This window comes from Stenella coeruleoalba (genome assembly GCF_951394435.1).
Source record: "Stenella coeruleoalba genome assembly, chromosome: 7".
Lineage (NCBI taxonomy): Eukaryota > Metazoa > Chordata > Mammalia > Artiodactyla > Delphinidae > Stenella > Stenella coeruleoalba.
Genome location: NC_137153.1, coordinates 117,746,096 through 117,766,295, shown reverse-complemented (window position 1 = coordinate 117,766,295; position 20,200 = coordinate 117,746,096). Strand labels below are relative to the sequence as shown.

General features: G+C 48.6%; 1 protein-coding gene across 8 annotated transcripts in view; it reads right to left on the bottom strand.

Moving 5' to 3' along the window:
- Positions 1 to 648: 648 nt before the first annotated feature.
- The window catches only part of NUP214 (nucleoporin 214), a 101,910-nt gene continuing 82,358 nt past the window's right edge, over positions 649 to 20,200 (bottom strand). For 5 of the 8 annotated variants that reach the window (XM_079927705.1, XM_079927708.1, XM_079927706.1 and 2 more), the window contains 6 exons: positions 17,715 to 17,871; positions 10,817 to 10,969; positions 6,615 to 6,786; positions 4,640 to 4,779; positions 3,364 to 3,388; positions 649 to 2,858 (listed from right to left, as the gene is read on the bottom strand). In XM_079927705.1, the coding sequence (XP_079783831.1) occupies positions 2,825 to 2,858; positions 3,364 to 3,388; positions 4,640 to 4,779; positions 6,615 to 6,786; positions 10,817 to 10,969; positions 17,715 to 17,871 (681 nt within the window). In that variant the 3' untranslated portion in view covers positions 649 to 2,824. The remainder of the gene's footprint in view (positions 2,859 to 3,363; positions 3,389 to 4,639; positions 4,780 to 6,614; positions 6,787 to 10,816; positions 10,970 to 17,714; positions 17,872 to 20,200) is intronic. The other 3 variants (XM_079927707.1, XM_079927711.1, XM_079927712.1) reach the window with 1 other exon arrangement.

Below are 20,200 nucleotides of genomic sequence, written 5' to 3'. Positions count from 1 at the left end.
GAGACAGGATGAGGTCAAGGAGGGGACCTCCTCCCACCCGTTGATCGGGGAGACCTCACAGAGGCGGCGTTCAGAAGCTGCCGAACAGGAAGGCGCTGACAGCCCACCTGTGCTTTTGTGTTTCCTTTTTGAGCAGGTGCCCAAAATGCAGCTGAAACTTAAACTCAGTGCCCCTCATCAACAGTTTCAGAAAGATCCCTTACCCTGGACTCACGGCAAAATCAACACAGCCGTGGGAGTGCGGGTCTCTTTCAGACGCTCCACAGGAAGAAGATATTTATAGTTATTGCCATTAACAGGTTTCTCTAAATGTGGACCATGGACCATCTGCGTGGGAATCACCTGTGAAGCTTATCGAAAACACAGCTCGAAGGGACCAACTCAGCTCTGCTGAGGCAGAATCTCAGACTGAAGTGGAGGCCTCCTGCGCCACAGCTTGGTTAAGCAGGCGCCCTCCCGGGCCCATCTGCGGTCACGGTCCCTTCTCACGGGGACATGACCCTCACACTCGCGGCTGCTCTCCGTTTGCCCCTATTTGGGGAAGGCGCAGCCCCACCGTCTCCTCCCCGGGCAGGCTGGAGCCACCGTGCATTCCCTGCCCAGCATCCTGGGAGCTTGGGTTTCAGGGGACGCATGCTGGCTGCACTCTGAGATGACCCCTGTCACCCACCAGCGAAATCGACCCCAAAAAAGGAACTCAGAGGGGCTCCCACACCAGCCATCCATTCCCTGGTGGCCGCCACGCCCCACAGTGAGTGCCGGGGCGTTATCTGGCCGAGCTCAGCTGATACGGCCTTAGGGAGAGATGTCACATGCCACCTCGATGGAGGATTACACAGAGAATTTGAGGTCAAGGGTTTAGGCCAAACCAGCTTCTATTTATAAAAAAGAGCCTCTGGGGGGAAACATAAGCGCAGGAGATGGCTCTGTCTGGGTGCCGGTCAGGAGGAGGACACGCGGAGGCAGATCAGCTCCTGCCATTTAGTCACGTTGCTCCCTTAAAGCAAGGCCCGCCACCGCGAGCTGTTCCCATCAACGCTCGAATTCCTTTGTCTCAAGATGGCCCTGTGTACGAACTAGGGAGAGCACACGTGGGAGGAATGAGCCCCGTGTGGACGTCTGGGGACTGGCTCTGTGGCTGGGGGGGCCTCACATGAGAACAGGTGGAGACGGGCTCTTCAGTTCCACAAAAACCAAAAAGGGTACCCGTTAAATGACTGAAGTCCAAGCTCTTTGAAGGAGGCAGACGCCCTGATTAATGGAACATACGAACAGACTCTCACTCTCCTCTCATAAACTGCACAGAAAACAGGATAAGTCACCCAGGGGCCCAATTCCGGTCTGGGATTCCTGAAACCCAACGTGCCGCACTTAGGAGACTCCTCTTCTGATGAGTGTAAGAAACTACTGCCTTCAGCCGGAGGGCGTCCAGTACCAATTTCAGTCCTACTGAATCAGAACCTGCCAGACTGGGGCTTCTGAGTTTGTACTTTACACAGAGCCCCTAGCAGAGCCAGGACCGGCAGGGCAGGCTGTGGCCCAGGGTACCTCCCCGGGGTCTACCCTCCCAACAAGCCAATAGAACCAGCCAGGTCATACTGGCTGTAATGCGACAAATTCAATCACATGGAAAACTTTTATTAACACCTTTCAAAATACAACTTTCCAATATATAAAAATCTAAATAACTGTCCCTTTCCAACCCTCCCCTGCTGATGACCCAAGCCAAAGCGCTGTCCTATCCTGAGCCTGAAAGATAACAAATTCTTATGCCTACGCTTTGGTGCAAGGCAGTCCTTGTTTGCCAGCAACTGGCTAGGACATCACAGGCCTAAGAACACTGCATTACAAGCACTTTAATGAGACCAAAGTCACGACCTCTAGGCCACCCTAGCCAACACTTGCCTGGTGGCATCGGGCAGTAGCAACATCTTCTCACTCCCGGGTCTACCCAAGGGTTATGTGCACTGCGGTTCATAGATAGGAGCAAGGGGTGGTCACCAATGTCACCGTCACCTACTGGAGATAAAAGCTGTTTCTCAATCAACTGTCCACCTCGCCGCCAGAGTATAAGAAATTAGCCCTGGGACACACAGAGCCCAACAGCCAAACTGAGAGGATGAGCAGAGGTGTTCCAAGGGCAGCACACCTGTCACCAGCACCCCCTGGCAGGTTTTCCACGCCTGCCTCACAGCTACCTGTACGCTGAGGTGTTAATACCTCTTCCGAAACTCAGCTAATGCCTGCATAAGTGAGTTTCCTTCCCTCTACTCAATCACGAAGTTGACACCTTGAGGGGCCTCATACTCAATAGCAAAAAGGACGTGAAGAAAAGACACCGAGTTACGGCCTCAAAAAGGCGCTGGCCAGCACTCAACCTCTTCCCCCTGGGGAGGGCCCCAGTCCGAGGAGACCAGGGGAGACTGTCTGGGAGAAGCGCCTGCCTATCCGTAACCTATGCTGGATCCTTTTGGCAGCCGTCTTTGAAGACACATGCTGCTGGCTGATGGCAGGCTGTGCAGGTTTCTCAGACCCAGAGGAATGAGGAAACCTCTCTCCTTGGCTGTGACCTGAAAAAGCCCACATACATTCTGTATGGAAACAGGCCGAACAGTTTAATAGCGTGTGTGGGGGGGAACAACCAACACAAAATATAAAACAAAACAAGCAATCAGGCATCTCTGGAGTTTGGTTTCTGCTGTTTCTTTCGGGGTGTATATTTCAACGAGAACGTCCAGTTCAAAGGACTGCTCCAGGGTTTCTCAGTGAAGGGGAGCTGAGAACGCAGTTGGTCACAGGAACGGAAAGGAACACCGACACCCACTCAGCTTCTCCAGCCACCAAAGCCCTGGACAGACCTGCAAGGAAGCGCCGGGAGAGGCAGATCAGCTCCTGCTCTGAGGAAGGGCTTCAGGGCTTGTGCCACTCCCTGTGTTCAAAGTTCCGGACCCTGAATTTTTAATGTCATGCAGTTCTACACAGAAGCATAGAGCGAGGATCAAAAAAATAAGACTTGGTAATCGGCTTGGAGCCCAGGAAGCTCCTGAGACACCAACACAAAATAAGCAAAAGCATCTCTCGAGTCCTGCCTTCCAGACTTTGCTCATCAGGAGGCACAATCTCCTCTCTCAGGCTCAGCCCTTGAGGAGAGGCCAAGCCGGGCACCTCCTGCCACATGCCCGAGATCAGCAAGTCCACAGAACCCAAAGCCTGCTGCCAGACCACCATGCTGCCAGGACAAGCTTTTAAACCAGGAAAAATGGGCACAAAACGTACAAACAGAGCAGAAACTAGTATTTTCACATACCACACACTCTTTCATCCTTCATTAATGACTCAAAATAACTGAAGATAGATACTTACGAGCTAGATGATCCAAAGCTAAATCCTGAAAAAGAGGAAAAGGGTGCAGTTAAAACACACACACACACACACGGGACTTCCCGTGGCGCAGTGGCTAAGAATCTGCCTGACAATGCAGGAGACACGGGTTCGAGCCCTGGTCCGGGGAGATCCCACATGCCGCGGAGCAACTAAGCCCGTGCACCACAACTACTGAGCCTGCGCTCTAGAGCCATGAGCCACAACTACTGAGCCCGCATGCTGCAACTACTGAAGCCCACACACCTAGAGCCTGTGCTCTGCAACAAGAGAAGCCACCGCAATGAGAAGCCCCTGCACCGCAACAAAGAGTAGCCCCTGCTCGTCGCAACTAGAGAAAGCCCGCACAGCAACAAAGACCCAAAGACCCAACGCAGCCAAAAGAAAAAAACAAACAAAAAACCCCCAAAAAACACCACCACACACTTGGAAGACAAAGGTGGTCTCTAGGCTGCATTCTTTCCCTCCCTTTGTCTCCCTCCTCCTGCACTGCCTGCAGGTCCGGGCGGGCAGGAAGTGCTGTGGTCTTTTATTTCAGGGTTCTTCCCCCCTCCCTGGCGGGCACTGGCAGAGGGTCTTGGGTAGGCACCCTCTTACTGCTGCACCGTGCCACGCAGATCCACTGCGTCGGGAAAATACGTTTTTTCTACTTCTCCCATCCACTTGCTTCCTCTTCTTCTTGAGGCCAGAGCAGCAAGACACGCGGGTTCTAGGCCTGGCTCTGCTGCTCACTGTCTGGCCCTTTGGGCAAACTGGTTCCTTGGAGTTTTTGTGTCATTTGTAAAATAATAACGATGCTTAACTTCTGTGTCTAATAAGTGTGGTGCAAGGATAAAAGTAGAATGCACACACTGTACTATGTGGAGAAGCGGAGCGTCAAACAAATGAAAGACATTTTGTAAAGTCTCTACGTCTTATTTTTATTTTTTTCTATATCTTATATTTTGAGTCTGATTTTTAAATCAAGGTTTAGTGGAACCTGATTTTTAAATCAAGGTTATTTTGGGGGGTCCTCAAATCTTGAGAGAAAAATCAGGTCAGCCATTTCTTTACTTGGTAAGAAACAGCACAGCGTTACAAATCTAATTAAAACCTAAAAAGAACATTTTGTCTTTCAAGCACTTTTGGCTTTTAAAATACTACACTGAACAACCAGGTAAAACCACTCATTCTTGTTTTTTTGGGCCGGGGGTGTCCAGGCATTTACTGAGGAGACGAAAGGAGGGACCACGGTGAGGGAAGAGGTCTGGCTGCCTACCTCCGCTGCCTGACCCGAAGGCGGAGAATCCCGCGCTCTGGGCCCCGAACGCAGAAGACTGTTGGGACAGCGATCCGAACGTCGGGGCGTTCTGACTGGCGAGGGTGCCGAAGGACGTGGTGTTGCTGCTGCTCCCAAACCTGGGTTCCGGCGAGAAATGAGGCTGCGGTTAAGCGTGGCCACGCGGTCACTCTGCCGCCCGACGGCCTCATCCCCCCCCCGAGTCTCAGGAAGTGAGACTCGTGTGATTCGAGGTGACTTGCTTGGTTTAAAGTGGCCGCCTCTCAGAACAAACAGGCTAGAGCCCAGAGCCAACCTTCACCTCAGCTTCGGGAAGAAAAATAAAGGGACGCCATATGAAACCCCCCTTGCCCAGTGTTTGAGTTCTCCTCCACTGTCTGGAAATTCCACGTCACTGGTCCTACTCTAATCCCTCTCCTGCCTCGGGTCTCTCGTGTACGCCTGTGGGAACTCCTCAGATGTCAGTCGGGGTCAGATACAGTTTCCTGGCCAGGGACCTGAAAAAAGGTGACAGGCTCTTTCGGAGATTTCAAACCAAAGCTGGTACTCAGCTCTGCTGGAAAAAATGGAACCAGCCAGTCAGGATTTATGTGGGAGAGCCCCCAGCCAAGGCATAATCTGATCCTTTTTTTTTTTTTTTTTTTTACTAGTGAAGAAAATAGCTGGTTTCAAATAAATAAATAAAAACCTCAAGATTCCTAGTCAACCACGAACCTTCCACCAACTTTGCAGCATTATGTGCCGGGCGGTCACTGGCGAGAACAGTCAGAACCTGCCAGGATACTGGCTTAAGTCGATCCCAACTCTCCTTTAAAAGCTTTTCTTAACTTTAAGTCTTGGGGTTTCCTGACTTCCTGGGAGAAACTTAAAAGACCCACTGGTCTCTGCATGAAATCTAAGAAGCAATACATCAACTTGCTCACTTTCCTTGAAATTCGCCAGCACTGCTGCAGCAGCATCTTTCATGGAGAGGAAAGGGTATGAATAAGGAGTCCACTTGAGTTTATTTTCAAGATAAAGATGCTTTCACCTGGCCAACCCTCATCCCATGTACCCTGACAGCTCTCCCAAACAAGCCCCTGGCTCCACTCCCCAACCCTCTAGCTTTACACATCCTGAGCCAGTGCTGAGGACAGGGACAGCGAGAGGCCTGTAAGACGTTAATCTCCGACTCCACACCTCCTTTGAAGGAGACACTTTGTAGTCATCACCACATATGTTTTACTGGGAATTTGTGGTGTGGTGAAGGCTATTTTTTCCATGGGGTTTTGGTAACCAGACCGAATTTCTGGGGCCCTTAAAAGCAAATCTCTAATATGGCATTTTCAAGTGAGGATATGCACAAGGGAGTGAGAGCTGCCTTGAAGGCTGAGCAGTCGTGGAGACTCTGAAACACGCACGGGGCCCAGGCAGTGCCTAAGGAAGCTGGCCCAGGGGACTGTGCACCGAAGACCCACTCTGGGGGTCTGGGGTGGAGCAGGGGACACAAGGAGTTGTTTGCTCAAGGACAATGGGCCTTCTGCACAACAATCCCAAGAGGAAAGAATGTGATTAGAAACTGTTCATTCAGAGTCTCCTAACAGAAGTCACCACACAAGGGGCAATCCTGGCTGTACAGCAGCCACGGTGAGACTGTTTCTCTTCCTCTAACCAACCCTGTAGCTCCACCAGGAGAACAGGGATCTGCCAGCCACGACGCCACGTATCAGGGGACAGCAACACGGTGGACGTCCACCGCGTACTGGACAGAGTCTGCCTTGGAAGACACGAACCTTCCCCTGGAGACAACAGGAATCCTGGAGCGACTGGTTTGCTGATTTCAAGGGAGGGGCTTTCAGCTCAGTCGAGAGTAGGGGAAACAGAAGAACTTTCTTTTCAAAGCAGCAGTACTGGGCCCCAGTGCTTCTGCTGACCTGAGCCTGTGGGTTTGCCCAGGCCTCTATGGGGGGCTTACCCGAATCCTCCCGCGCTGGCGGCCGCGGTACCCTCTCCGAACACTTTGCCTCCCGTCGAGCCCAGAGGGCTTGTAAAGGCTGGGGCTGAACCGAATGCTGGCACCCCTCCAAACCCAGGGGATCCCCCAAAAGTAGGAGGGCTGCCAAACACTGGAGCAGCACCGAAGCCACCTGAGCAAAACAGAGGCAAACAAACAGAAACAGGGAGAAAGAAAGAAGGAGACAGGAAGAGAAGACAATGAGCAGTGAGAAACCAAATCAAAAGAGGGAGGAGAAAGGGGAAAGTACGTTAGAAACTCAGATTCAAAACACTACAGCAAAGGGCAACACCCTTTCTACCAGCAAAATAACAAACCCAAACCCAAACCCAACCCAACCCGCCACCCCCTCCATTTCTAGCAGAGGGGTCTGGGGTCCATGTAGGAGAGCTCCTTGGAGTTCTAAGAATCCAGCAGACTCCGTGTTTGTCTGCGAGCTCCCTGGTCCCTCCCAGAGGCAAGCTGGACTCATCAGCTCCAAGTCTCGTGAGATCCGACTGCCACCAAGAACCAACCCCATGCACGGCAGACCCCCGCCCAGACCCTCTGCCATGTTTTGAGACTCCTCACTGAAAAGTCACGCTCAAAAGCGCCGATCCCTACCCAGCTGTCAAAGTGGTCAGAGTTTATTACTTATCATCACATAGGCAAGGCATCTCGCTTCATGGAAACACAAATTATAAAATTAGAGGCTCAAATCCCCTCTCAGGGAGAATCTGCGAGCCGGGTTACAGAGGAGATGGAGAGGCTGACGCTCGGCCAGGTGCTTTTTACTTATTTAGAGCCTGAGAGCTCTCACATCTCTCACAGGAGTCTTTCTCTCCCTGTACAGAAGAATTTTTAAAAAATGCTCTCTCTCTGCAGTCAGGAACTACTCCTCAATAAAAAAGCATGCCGTTTCTTGTCTGGAGGAAGGCTGCTGCATAAATGCGATAAGGCAATCAATCAGCCGGGAGGAGAGCCCTGAGTCCACGACCCCCTGGGCAGGCTCCCAGCGCTCTCACTCACGTGGACACAGGCCTGCAGGGGTGGCACGCATGCAGGTGACCGCACAGGAAGGGCCAGGCGTGCCCAGGCCACCTCCCCTGATTGCCGGATGCCCATCAGGCGGGAAGACAGAAGGTTCTTCCCTAACTGTTCCTTCTGCTCCTGGGGAGGGTTCCCAAACCCCAAGATACTGCATACATCACTCTAGGCTATTAGCAGAGACACTTGCTGAGTATCTATTGAGCAGAACAGAGCAAAACGGTACAGGACGTGTGCTCTAAAGGGCAGCATTTCTTACAGTGACCATCGGCCCAGGAGCTACATGCTGAAGGGAGGAGTGGTGGCCCAGGCAGAGCCAGGAGGCGATTTGCCCAGGGAGACGGGGACCTCATTCTCGTCCCTTCAGAAAGTGAATCCCGTTGACAGAGGGATCACTCGGGCCTTCTTACTATGAGCGTAATCACAGCACAAGCTTCGGCCACCTGCAACAGGGAAGATCAACCGCTGGACACGAAAAGCTGACAGCTGAACGCCTTAGTTAGCTGCTACTTTGTGGTTCAATCGTTTGCTTATTTACCATGAACAGCAGAAGCACAACTGAGAAGGTGCTTTCTGTGCGGGCTCACGTTTGGGTTTACATTCTGTATTTTAAAACCTTGAGTGAAATTCCAAGCCATGATAATGGAGACTGTTGGGTTACAAATATAACAGACTGGAAAAAAAAAAAAGTGCTAAAAAACCCTTGCAGTTGAATTATTTAAGACTGATCACAGATCTGGTTACACTTCTTCCTGGACACACAGGCCTTTATCTAGTGCCTTGTACTCAATAGTGTTCAGAGTTCTTGGTGGAAGGTGAGTGAAAAATGAGAAGTCACAATGATACAGAAAGTATACTGGACAGGAAGGGGAGGAGATTAAGCGCACACATGCACACGCACGCGCGCGCGCGCGCGCGCGCACACACACACACACACACACACACACACACACACACACACACACACAAAATGCCCCCAAAACAACGAATCCATGTCACAGCTACGTGAAACAGAAGAGAATGGTCACTTGGGCTTTATTTCTGGAGACAGGCAACTCACTCCTGATGCTAGGAGGGTTCCAATTTTATTAGATGCTTATATTTTTTCTCCTCCAGAAGAGACAGAAATTTAGTAGCACTCAATGATAATAAGATTTCTGATTTACTGAGGGCCCTCCACGTGCCAGGTGCTGTACACCAGTTTGTTTCAATCCTCCCAACAAACCAGGGACTCCCTACTTCACAGGTGAGGACCCCGAGGCTCAGAGAACATGTCCCTCATCTACGCTGAGCCAGCTGGTGAGCAGTAGAGCTGGGATTGGAACAGGGCTGAGTGACTCACAAGACTACCCATCCCCTCACCACTACATGCCACGCTGCCCCCTGCCACTACCACCAAATCCAGCAACTCCACTGACAGAGCAGTGGGGTGACCCCAGTGGACTGCGGGTGGCAGGAAGGTCATTTTCAGTCTGTCCCACTTCCTGTTCTCTCCTCAAATGATCTCCAGTGGTATTATTTTCTACTGCAACTGTACTCAAGGGAGGATGGGCACTTTTGGGATTTCAGAGACCCATCCAAACCATCAATCTAAAAATCCCTCGAGACCTCAATCTAGGTGGTTTCATGGGGCAAGTAATCAAATAGGAAAAATATTCTGAAACGTGGGAGGACACATTTTCTCTCAGATTGCAAAAATAGAAGGGGCAAATTCTCCGATCAACTGGGACATGATCCCAGGATAAGGAACAACATAGAAGATAAACCCAAGAATCGAAGAAAACATGATCAGGTTCCTGAAAAAGTAAATTTAGAAGTCTTGATGATTAATAACCTCAAATTTCTTAGTCAAATAATATTTGCCTTGTCAAGCAGGACCAAAACCTTTGTAGCCCTTTCATTTTTAAATCATTCACTGCAGGGAAGGGTGGTGGCAGAATAATGCTGTGATGCTCATTTCTAGTCCATTTTAGATTCTAGGAAGGAGTATAAAAAAACTAGCACTCACAGACTAACCCAGCCCAGGCACGGGTCTGAGTAAAGGTGCACAGTGCGTGCAGAAACCTCAGCAATTTCGGTTCTAAAAGGTGGGATTCCAGGTACTAATTTGGGGCAGTTCTGCTCCTCAGTCAGAGCCACCCAGGCATCTGCTCCTCGGGTAGGGTCCTTCCTCTGCAACCCCCCCCCCCATAAATTCAGATACACACAAGGGAGAAGTATCCTGCCCGCTCACCTGCGGGGCATTTGCTTTATTTTGAAGAACTGCTTGCTCAGCAAATATCCTCCCCCTTGACCCCCTGCCTTAAAAAAGTCTTTTCACACAATCTTCCACACAACAAGGGCAGGTATGCACAGATCCCTCTGTAGATCTCAGAGACAGAAATAGGATAGAGGGGCAGCTGACAGAGATGAAGTACGGTTTTGCAGGTAAACATATATTGTTCTTTAAAATTTTTAATTATAAGTGTAATAATACATGACTGTAAGAAGCCACACAGTTTATAAATGTATACTTTAAAAGTAATGCTGGGATAAAAAGTAGTACTGTAACGTTCTTTATCCTGACTACATGGGTATATTCCAACTGCAAAAATTAACTGAGCTGCAGAGTTATGATATGTGGATACTGTATATGTACAGGAGTATCAATACATTTATGTATGTTACACTCACAAGTACAAAAAAAAGTGATTTGGGAAGGAGGACAAATGATATAGACATAAGAAATTAAATAAATAATCTGTCTTGCCCATCACAGGTAATGGGCATCCAAGCAAATCTGACTTAGGATGCTTTCTTGTTTCTATTTCAGTTATCACGGTCTTATATGTTCCCTCACTTTGGTTGTTAAATGCAACTGAATATTTACAATGCTTTCTTCCCTAAGAAAACATGAAGTTCTCTTCAGGGCTGCATGCTGTGCATTCTGTGCTTTTTAACATGTCTCAGGAGACCTAGAACAGCGTCAGAAACGCAGTAGATGCTCGATAATTAGAAAATGAATGTTGGGGAAAAGGTCCCTTCATCCATACTCCATACTCTCCCCTGAGAACACCCCAGAGAGCTCTCCTTCCAGAGGTCTATGCAATGTTAAATACGCATCTAACAATAACCACAGCTGACAGGCATAGGAGTACCTGTTTTACTTGGAGTGGAAAACCCAAAGCCTTGGGAGGCCACACTTCCTCCTCCAGAGCTAAAGGTGCCAGCAGGTTTCTGGTCTCCAAATGATGAGCTGGCAAAGCCACCAAACGTCTTGGCTCCACTGTTTCCAAAAAGGTTAGAGGTATCTGAAGAGATGAAGAACACGTATGAGGGAGATCAGAGGGAGAAAAATGTCCTTATCTCCTTCTCAGAACAGAGAAGGAAGGAACCTCACTAGGTGTCTGCGGAGAAGGGAATGATAGAGAAGTCGAGGATCCAAGGTCGCTGAGACGACCTTGTGTGCTCCGCGGCATGTGGGATCCTCCCGGACCGGGGCACGAACCCGCGTCCCCCGCATCGGCAGGCGGACTCTCAGCCACTGTGCCACCAGGGAAGCCCTGCATGCATCTTGATGACAAGTTTTCAATCATTCTGGTGCTCAGGCTCAGGATTTCCTGGCGTGATTCTACAGGCACAAAACAACGGGGCCGCAACAGGTCCCAGTGAAGAGGCTCTTCTGCAGAAAGGTACCTGCGTGCCCACAGGTATCACAGGTATGTCCAACACAGAACCAACCCCGCAGCTGCACACGAGACCATTTGCTTCTGAAGAACAGGGCTGGTTTTCATGGATCTCCTCGTATGAAGACCAACTTCAAATTTTGTCAAACTAGAGAAAACAAAGAGCGAATCCAAACCGAGCGCGGTGGCTTCCAGCGTTCTGCTTCTACAGTCTAGCTGGGCGTGCTTGCCACTGCTTGATCTGTGCAGAGAACGGCAGACGAAACAGGAAAAACCCTGCTGCTCCTACCTCTGATCTGATAGGAGCTAGGCATGCTCTGAAGAATGTAAGGGGCCAGCAAGACTTCCAGTCTGATTTCCTCTTTCTAAGAGGTTCAGTTAAGCCCTTGACCTTTCAGAGGCTTATCTAGTGGGTCGCTCCTGCAGCTACACACTGAATCGGCTCCAAGACTTAAAGGAAAAACGGAAATGAGGGACCTTCCTGGTGGTCCAGTGGTTAAGAATCCGCCTTCGAATGCAGGGGACACAGGTTCGATCCCTGGTCGGGGAACTAAGATCCCACACGTCGCGGGGCAACTAAGCCCGTGCGCTGCCAACTACCAAGCCCGCACACTCTAGAGCCTGCGAGCCACAACTAGAGAGCCTGTGTGCTGCAACTACTGAGCCCGTGCACTGCAACTAGAGAGAAGCCCGCGTGCCACAACAAAAGACCCCACATGCTGCAACGAAGATCCCGCGTGCCGCAACTAAACCCCACTGGAGCCACATAAATTAATTAATTAAAAAAAAAAATAAGGACGTGAACTACTAAAAACCAAGATGGGTGAGAAGTATTTTGTTACAAGAAATGTGAATCTGACAGGCAACGTATAAACAGCCAAAGTCAAATACACAGAAGTGCTTGGAGAGAGTACAAACAGCACACTAAGTAACAGGAATTTTTCTTTAACCCTTTTCCGGGGGGAGAGGGGAGGGATAACTCACATTTCCCCACCATGTTTGGATGCGTGTTTTATTAAAATGAGTTTGCACCCACAGTAAGGCAGCAAGAAGCTCTGCTGAAATGGGATCACTGCCCAAAGCCACAGGCATGGACGGGAGGCTGAAATGACATGCTCCGGGTGGCAACGGGGCATTGACTCCATGTCACCAAGCGAGGCCTACAAACACCTGCACAGGCCAGTCTTCCCCCAAGCCTGTCAGGCGCTCACGGAGAAGGTGACGGAAAGGAGAAGAGTGGAGGGCGAATAGCTCTGCAAGTCGAGCCGTCTGCAGAGGTGGTCTACCACTAGCCCGTCAGCGCCAGGGTCTCTCATCTCGCTCTGCTGCCAATCCCACCCCAGTGTGAGATGCAACTCCGTCACTACTTCCGCTTGCAGTGCTCTTGACCTGCAGGCCAAGAAGTGCGGAGCCTCACCTCAGGGACACGACCACCTCAAATGTCTGTAGGCACCGATAACATAGAGCCTCGGACCACCGCAGGCTCACCTGCTCTGTAAAGCTATTGCTGACAGTGTGGGAGCTTGGCTGTGAGTAGGTCAGGCACTGAGAGCAGGAGTGGATAACAGATTCCTTTTCACCACCTTCACATACGGTCGCACGGGACTATATACCCTCCGGTAGAGTCTGCAAAATGCCCTCCTGAGCAGTCTGATCCTTCCCCTAGTGAGCCGGCTGAAGGTTACACCAGATTCCTCCAATGGCAGTACAAAACCAGGCTTCTCAGCCATTCCTTTTATTTGGTATTTCAAGAACAGAGGACTGCAATTTTCTGACTTTGTTAGCGCTACCAAGGCAAAAATTCCAAATAGCAAACAAATTCAAGTACAAGATTAGAGGCTAGATCTCCTCTTGGAGAAATCAGAAATACAGAGATGAAATGATTTTACTGGGACAGTGCTGGAAGACAAATTCTAGAGAAGTCAGAGAACATTTAGAAGTCTTCGGGCTTCTTTATCCCTTTATCTCTTTAAGACTCCTTTGTCTTTAAGATGTTCACAGATATGACAGTGGAATAAATGAGCTGTGCAGTCAGCCCTGGCTTCGAAAACCTAATAACTGTGGGGCAAGGACTTAATCTTCCCGAGTCCCAGTTTCCTCATACATATAATGGGACAGCCACTGTGCCCAGGCAAGGCTGCTGGGAAGACTGAATGAATTAATGTATGGAAAGCCCCTAGTCAGGCATAAGGTAGTCCTAGAAAACAGGACTTCCCTCTCTGTTTAACTTTTCTCCTGCCAATCATGTTTCCTATCCCAATCAAGTTTAATACAATAAAACAGAGCAGGTCAGCTGCAGAAAGTTAAATCCTTTTCATTTTGCAAAGATCACTAGAATCAAGCCATTCAAGTTGTAACAGCTGTCATTTGTAGTCTCCAAAGGAGCTCTGCATGTTGAAACATTTTAGGATTTATTTAAGCTGCTCTGAAACAAAGTAGCATTAAACGATGGGATGTCTGCTTCTCTCTGTCTCTATGGCCAACAATGTGCTTCTCAGTTTTCTCCTAGTGGCTCCAAAATAACAGTCTCTGGCTCTTGAGAATATGGTGTCTTGGCTGTTGGAACAACATTTCACTGTGGGAGAGACTTCTTCACTTGTGAACTAGCCAGTAAGAAAGCCTGTCTCTGCAGAGCCACCGGATGACCTCCACTGGGGGTTCCAAGAATGGGTCACACTGGCATCCGCTTTGGGCTTCCCCCCACTGGTGCAACGTGGATCCTCCATGGTCTTTTATTTGGCAAAAACACTAGCAAAATCCAACAACAGGGTCTGACCCAATTTAAATTAAATGATACTTGATATAAATAACATCACAGAGACCAGGTCCCACGTCATTCTGCAGGTCTAAAGTCACTAGACGAGAATTCAACACACACTGAGAAGGCAGTTCTCAGGAAGCCCTCGTCCAGGATACCTTCCCAAGACATTCTCTTAAAGAACAGTAGTAGAAGGAGCCTTGTGGGACCAAAGGATTCTCATCAAATGACTCCTTCATCCTCACACAAACATGTCTTTCAAGCCCCTGTGCAGAAAGAATGTGCTGAGAACTGTTCTCACCAGTGTCTTTAGGACAAGACTCAAGGAGGCAATAGGGCCTTACAGGTAGCAATTCACAGGACCCCCAGGGGTTAACTGTATCTATGGTAGAGTCTCGGGGAAGAGAGAGAGAAGAAACCTTTCTAGTGTGAGCTTCTGGATATAGAACACGCCAGCTCCAAGCACCAATGTTCCTAGCTTGTCTTTCTCGATCAATGCATAGTTCCAATTACTCCTCAGGCCTAAAGAGGGCAGCTCCAGGACCAGGCAGCCTGGGGCCTAAATGTCACCAAGGGAACTGCTGGCCGCCCAATCTGTGCTCAGATATCTATCTGCAGGGGAGCATGTTCGATGCCATGCGGAGTGATCACAAGGGCTGTCAGACAAGGCGCATGGGGAGGTGTTCCATTCCATGGCGAGGCCAGACGATCTTAGCAGGCAACACAGTGGATCAGAGCTCTGCACACATGCCAGGATGAAACCCTCCTTATGCCACTTAATGGCTGTTACCACTGGAAGTCAACATTCCCACTCTGAACCTACTTCCTTATTGGTAAAATGGGGACGGCCACATCTGAAAATACTGTTGTGAGAGGTGATTAGACCGCACACACTGAACAACTGGCGCACAGCAGGTGATCAGTAAAGGTGAGTTCCCTTCTGCTGATGGCTCGTGAAAGAACAGAGCATAAGGGCTGCAGGATTCCAGAGAGGGAGAGATCACTGTGCATCCTCGTGACCTTTCGGCCACGCTGCAGAGGAAGACGTACATTCATGCTGAAAGGAACGGCAGGTTCAGAGAAGCGGCGTGTGGGAAGCAGTGTGAACCCTGGCACTGAAGCAGGGAGAAGTGAGGGTGTGTGTGTGTGTGAGCGCGTGCGCAGGCGAAGGAATTCGAAGTCAGAAAAGTGTGTCAGGGCTCATGGAGGGCCCTGCATTATAGCCCAAGGAGTTGGTCTGGACTTGGTTCTATAGTTAGTGGGACATTGCCAAAGGGTTCTGAGTAGGGAGAGTGGCAAAACAAAAGAGTTTTAAGACATTCAATTTGGTACAGGTTTCCAGACCACAGTGTAGGAGACAGCAGGCAGAGAGGGGAGTCTGGAGACTCCTGTGATAACCTGGATGACAACGGGGACACACCCCACGATGACAAGGAAAAAGGAGAGGGAAAGAGCAGGGAAGGAAGTGTTTGGCAGGCAGGAAAAGAGCCGGGAGCCCATCCACACAGGGCAGGAAACTGTACTGCTCAGAGGATCACACACCGCACGGTCGCCCGAGGAGAAAGAGGCCGCCCCTGTGACCTGCAGAAAGCGTTCTCAGTTCTGTGGCGAGGCCAGTGTCCTCCCCAGGGGCCTTCCAGCTCCTTCTCCACTGTTCCTTCCTCTCATCCTGCACTTGGTCCTCAGGGCTACAGAAGCTCTTGTCTGTTTCACTAGCAAATTACGCAGTTTTAAAAACCAAAATAATGCTAAATCTTTCCTGCATACTTTCAAATTCACTTAAACTTCCCTTAAATGTGAAAGTAAACTGCTGGTTTACAACAGCTGACGTTTAGGAGATGAAGACCTGCAGGTGTCTGGTATCAAGAACAGATATATGTTTATTTTAAACCAGAATTAAAGAATTAGAAACAATGGTGTGCCTACGAACAACAGGTCGGGGCTGGGCAGGGGGCATCTGTCCCCGATCTGTAGCACTGTCCAGTTACTATGGTGTACATAACTACTCCCTGATGTCACTGAACAGGGAGCTGGGGAGAAACGTGCAAGCTGGCTCTCCTGAGCCGGTACAGGCCAGCTCCAGCCCAGCACTGAGAGAAGGCCGTTTTCTGCCAGGTAAGAGCCACGGCATTAAAGGTGAATCTGACAGGAGGAAAGGATTTTTTACAAAGATACGACACACCCACGTTTTAACAAAATAGGCTAGTAACACAATCTTGCAGACAATAATCTGCCAGGGGACAAACCCACATTTCTCACTAGCATGTTTTATCAAATGCCTGTTCTGTGCCAGACGCTGTGTTCGGCACCTTATGCACGATCTCGCTGAGTTCTAGGTCTGCCACTTTCTGGCTTTGTAACTACAAATCACCTAACCGTTCTGGGCTTGTTTCTTGATTGGAAAAGGGAGACTGACACCCGAGGATCATGTTTTCAAAGTACGTGCCATGGAGCCCTGCAGTTGTGTGCTGATAGCTGGGAAAAAGATGGGGAAACCACCCAGGAGTATTGCTGGTTCTTGGCCCCTGCTTCTGAATACCCTGTTTTTCTCTGTTCTATGTATCAGGATTCTGCGTAAGAGTTCATCTGCAGAAACGGCTTCTGAAAACTGTTACTGGACTTGACTTCTAAGATCCCTTCATTCAAGGGTTCTAAATTCCTCCTAGCAGAACACAAACTTCTGATTATATAATTTCACAAGTTTAAAGCTATGTGTGTCTTCACTATAATCTCTCCTTATATATTACTAGATGAACAGTGACATCAAAATAACTGATCTGTGACTCCACGAGTCTCAGCAAAGAGTTTCGCTTTTTAACTACATGAGCCTTAATATCAAGGAAACATCTGTTCTGTCTATGGAACACGAGCTCTCGCATTAAGATCGCGTATAGCACAACAGAAGAGAGAAGCTTCTGGTAGAGCGTATTAAACAAGAGAAGCTAAGATGAAGGTGACAGGTGCCCGACTTCCCATCTCAGTCTCCACTGGCAGCAGGATGTATTTTTTTAGAAGATTTAAACAAACACATTTCTTTCATTTCCAACCATGAACAGACATCAACAAGGAATCAGCCGGAGAAGAAAAGTGCCGGCAGAAAGATACAGCTTCATTTGAAAACAAGACGAAAACGTAAGAGATGAGAAATAATGACGGCTTCAACTTTTGTGTGACATTTCTCTCCAGTAGCTGAATTTTAAAGCAAATTCAAAGAGAGTCCAACACAAATGAAAATCCAGATGCTCCTCCAAGCACACCCAGCTGGTTCTGCTGCTCTTTTACGCCTGTCTGCTTGCATTCATTTCAAGTCATTTCAATCCTAAGAAACAGAGCAATCTGGGCCTCGGGAGAGAAGAGGGGAGTAGCTCAATACACAGATCCTCTCTCCCTGCAGCTCTGATGTCTCTCCATGATTATATAGGACATCTCATTAGAAAACCAAAAATAAAAAACAAAATCAAAACAGATCACACTGCTTCGGGGTAGCTATTTTAAATGGGCCTTCTAGACCTTTTCTTTCCTTTCTACACTTGTCTCTGAAGCTTTGATAACACCACGAGGATGACGATGACGTCAGGGGACCAGGAGACTGGGAAAGCTCGCTTAACTTACTCGGGGTGGCTGCAGATCCGAAGCCCCCGCTGGCCGAGCTGAATGGGTTTTTGCTGGCTGCGTCTTGGCTGGGTTTCCCTCCAAGGCCACTGAAGAAACCTCCCCCTCTTCCAGTGTTTCCAGACCCAAACACGCTGCCACTGGAAGAGGACGACTGCTAAAAAACAAAAGGGACAGGAAGCACGATAAGATGAGAGGTCACGGTAAAATGGCAGGCCACATCCACGGAGAGGAGGCACTCACAGCTGTGCAAGTGGGAGAAGCAAGAGAACGCTGATTAGTTCTGGTGCAGATGCTCTAACACCCACAAAGGAAGCTGAGCTCTGCACAGGAACACTCTCTACAATCACAAGTTCTCAAGTTCTTCTATGTGCACAGTTCTCTGAAAACATCATTTATGGTAGGTGGGAGTCTTAACAGTTCATCTGCCCTGCTGCCTGCAGTCTCTGCTGGACATGACGCCAGGGGCAGGAAAACCAAACCCTCAAAAGCGCCCCCAAATGCGAAAGTTTAAAAACATGTCTAGGTTATGATGAGCACCAATTATTTTAATTCCTCTAGTGTTTGGCTGACCTCATCAGCAACCGACGATAAGGGATTCACACTGTCTTTTCTCCCAATTTGCGCGCTTTTATTTCGTAATGACGTCCCCAGTACTGCAGAAATGAGCTTAAATTAGCTCCACTGTTGAAACGATGAGCACAGCTGAATTCTGTCCAAGTTTGCAAATCTTATGCTCAGAGGATGGTGAGCACGTGCTGACACAAAGCTGTATCAGGCACCACACACTGTATTTTTGTTTAGAAACTGGTTCTTTAAGGGAGACCAGGGCTAGATTTGAGGGACAATTAATGATTAGTTAAGTATGATCTCTCCCTGGCTGATAACGTAGAATACGATGGGCCATTAGAAATGGGTCGCTGTGCACAGGAACCTTACAGGAGTCCCTTCAAAGGGGAGGGGGGGGAACCAGAGAAGTGTACAAGTCCCTCTTCTTTCTGGCAAAATAAACCACCCACCTCAAAACAGTGAGTGAAATATCAATAAATGAGCTAGGAAGGTAGTGCCCTTCAGAAAAGTGCCTAAAATGTAATTTACACGCTCAAAAAATGGTTGCTGTTCAGTATTTTGACAATGACGATAATGAACCAATGACCGAGCACTTTCTCTGTGCTAGGCACTTTTCTACGCACTTTACAAATAACTATTTAATCCCCACAACAGTCAAACCTCTAGCAGCCTGCCCCTGAAACATGCCCCAGCACATCCCTGCTCTGAGCCCCCGTGCCGTGACTTTCTGCCTGGACCATATGACAACTTTATTGACGTTCTGCTTCCCCTACAATCTGTGTTCACACAGCAGCTAGATCCTTGAAAATGGCAGTCAAAACATTTCACTCCTGCTTACAAGTTCTGAAAGATACACATGACTTGGCCCCATCCATCTCTTGGCATCGTCTTCTATCACCCCCCGCACTTGGTACAGTCACACCAGTCTTTTGTGCCTTGGACACGACAAGCTAATTTTTACCTGAGGGCAACATACTTAATGCACTTGCCTGTCTCTCTCCTTTTTTTTCCCCCTCTTTAAACTTCTTTAAAAACAACAGTAACTGTTTGCTACAACCATTTAATGATGAGTAACAGCTTTTTAAAACTTGGAATGAAATCCAACCATAAGAGCACAGGCTTTGATAACTAGTAAACTGACTTTCAAAGGAACGAAGATGTGACAACTACGCGTGCACGCGGAAAACAGAAAGTATCAGGTTTCTTGGCTGACTTCCACGCATCAGGCTGAAACATAGGAAACTGCCAATATACGGACATTTTTGCCCTACAAGGAAAAAACCAAAACAAAAACCCCACCGAACGCAGCAATTTCAGATGGCTCAACTCATTTTTAAAAACATCATTTGAAAAGTAATGGATATCTGCAGAAATGAATAGAAACAGGTAGCACTTCACTGAAGTGAATGTGAATCGACAGTTATTGCATCCTCAGAAGCGGGTTAGAGTATTCCATTCATTTTAACTACAATAAATAACAATCGTTTTTAAAACTTTAAATTATGGAAAATCTCAAAAGTATAGATGGAGGAGCATAATGAACCCATGTACCCATCACCCAGTTTCACCCGCTAACTCCCAGCCAGTTGAGTGTTACCTAGAGCCCCATTTTCTTCCCCTCAGCCTTTATTAGTATGAAGTAAATCCCAGACATCTCACCATTTCATCCACGGATCTTCCAGCATAAAGCTCTGAAACATGAACCATAACCATAATAACATTATCGTGTCTAAAAAATTAATTCCTTTATATCATTGAATAGAGAGCTAGTGTTCAAGATCCAGCCTAATAAGGTTGCCAAAAAACCCTGTGAATCTCGTCCAGCCTCCAGACCAAGCACCATTTCACAGGAAGTAACAGGGTGCTACACTGCAGGGATCTCCAAAGGACCAACGAGCTGCTTTGTTCATCAACTG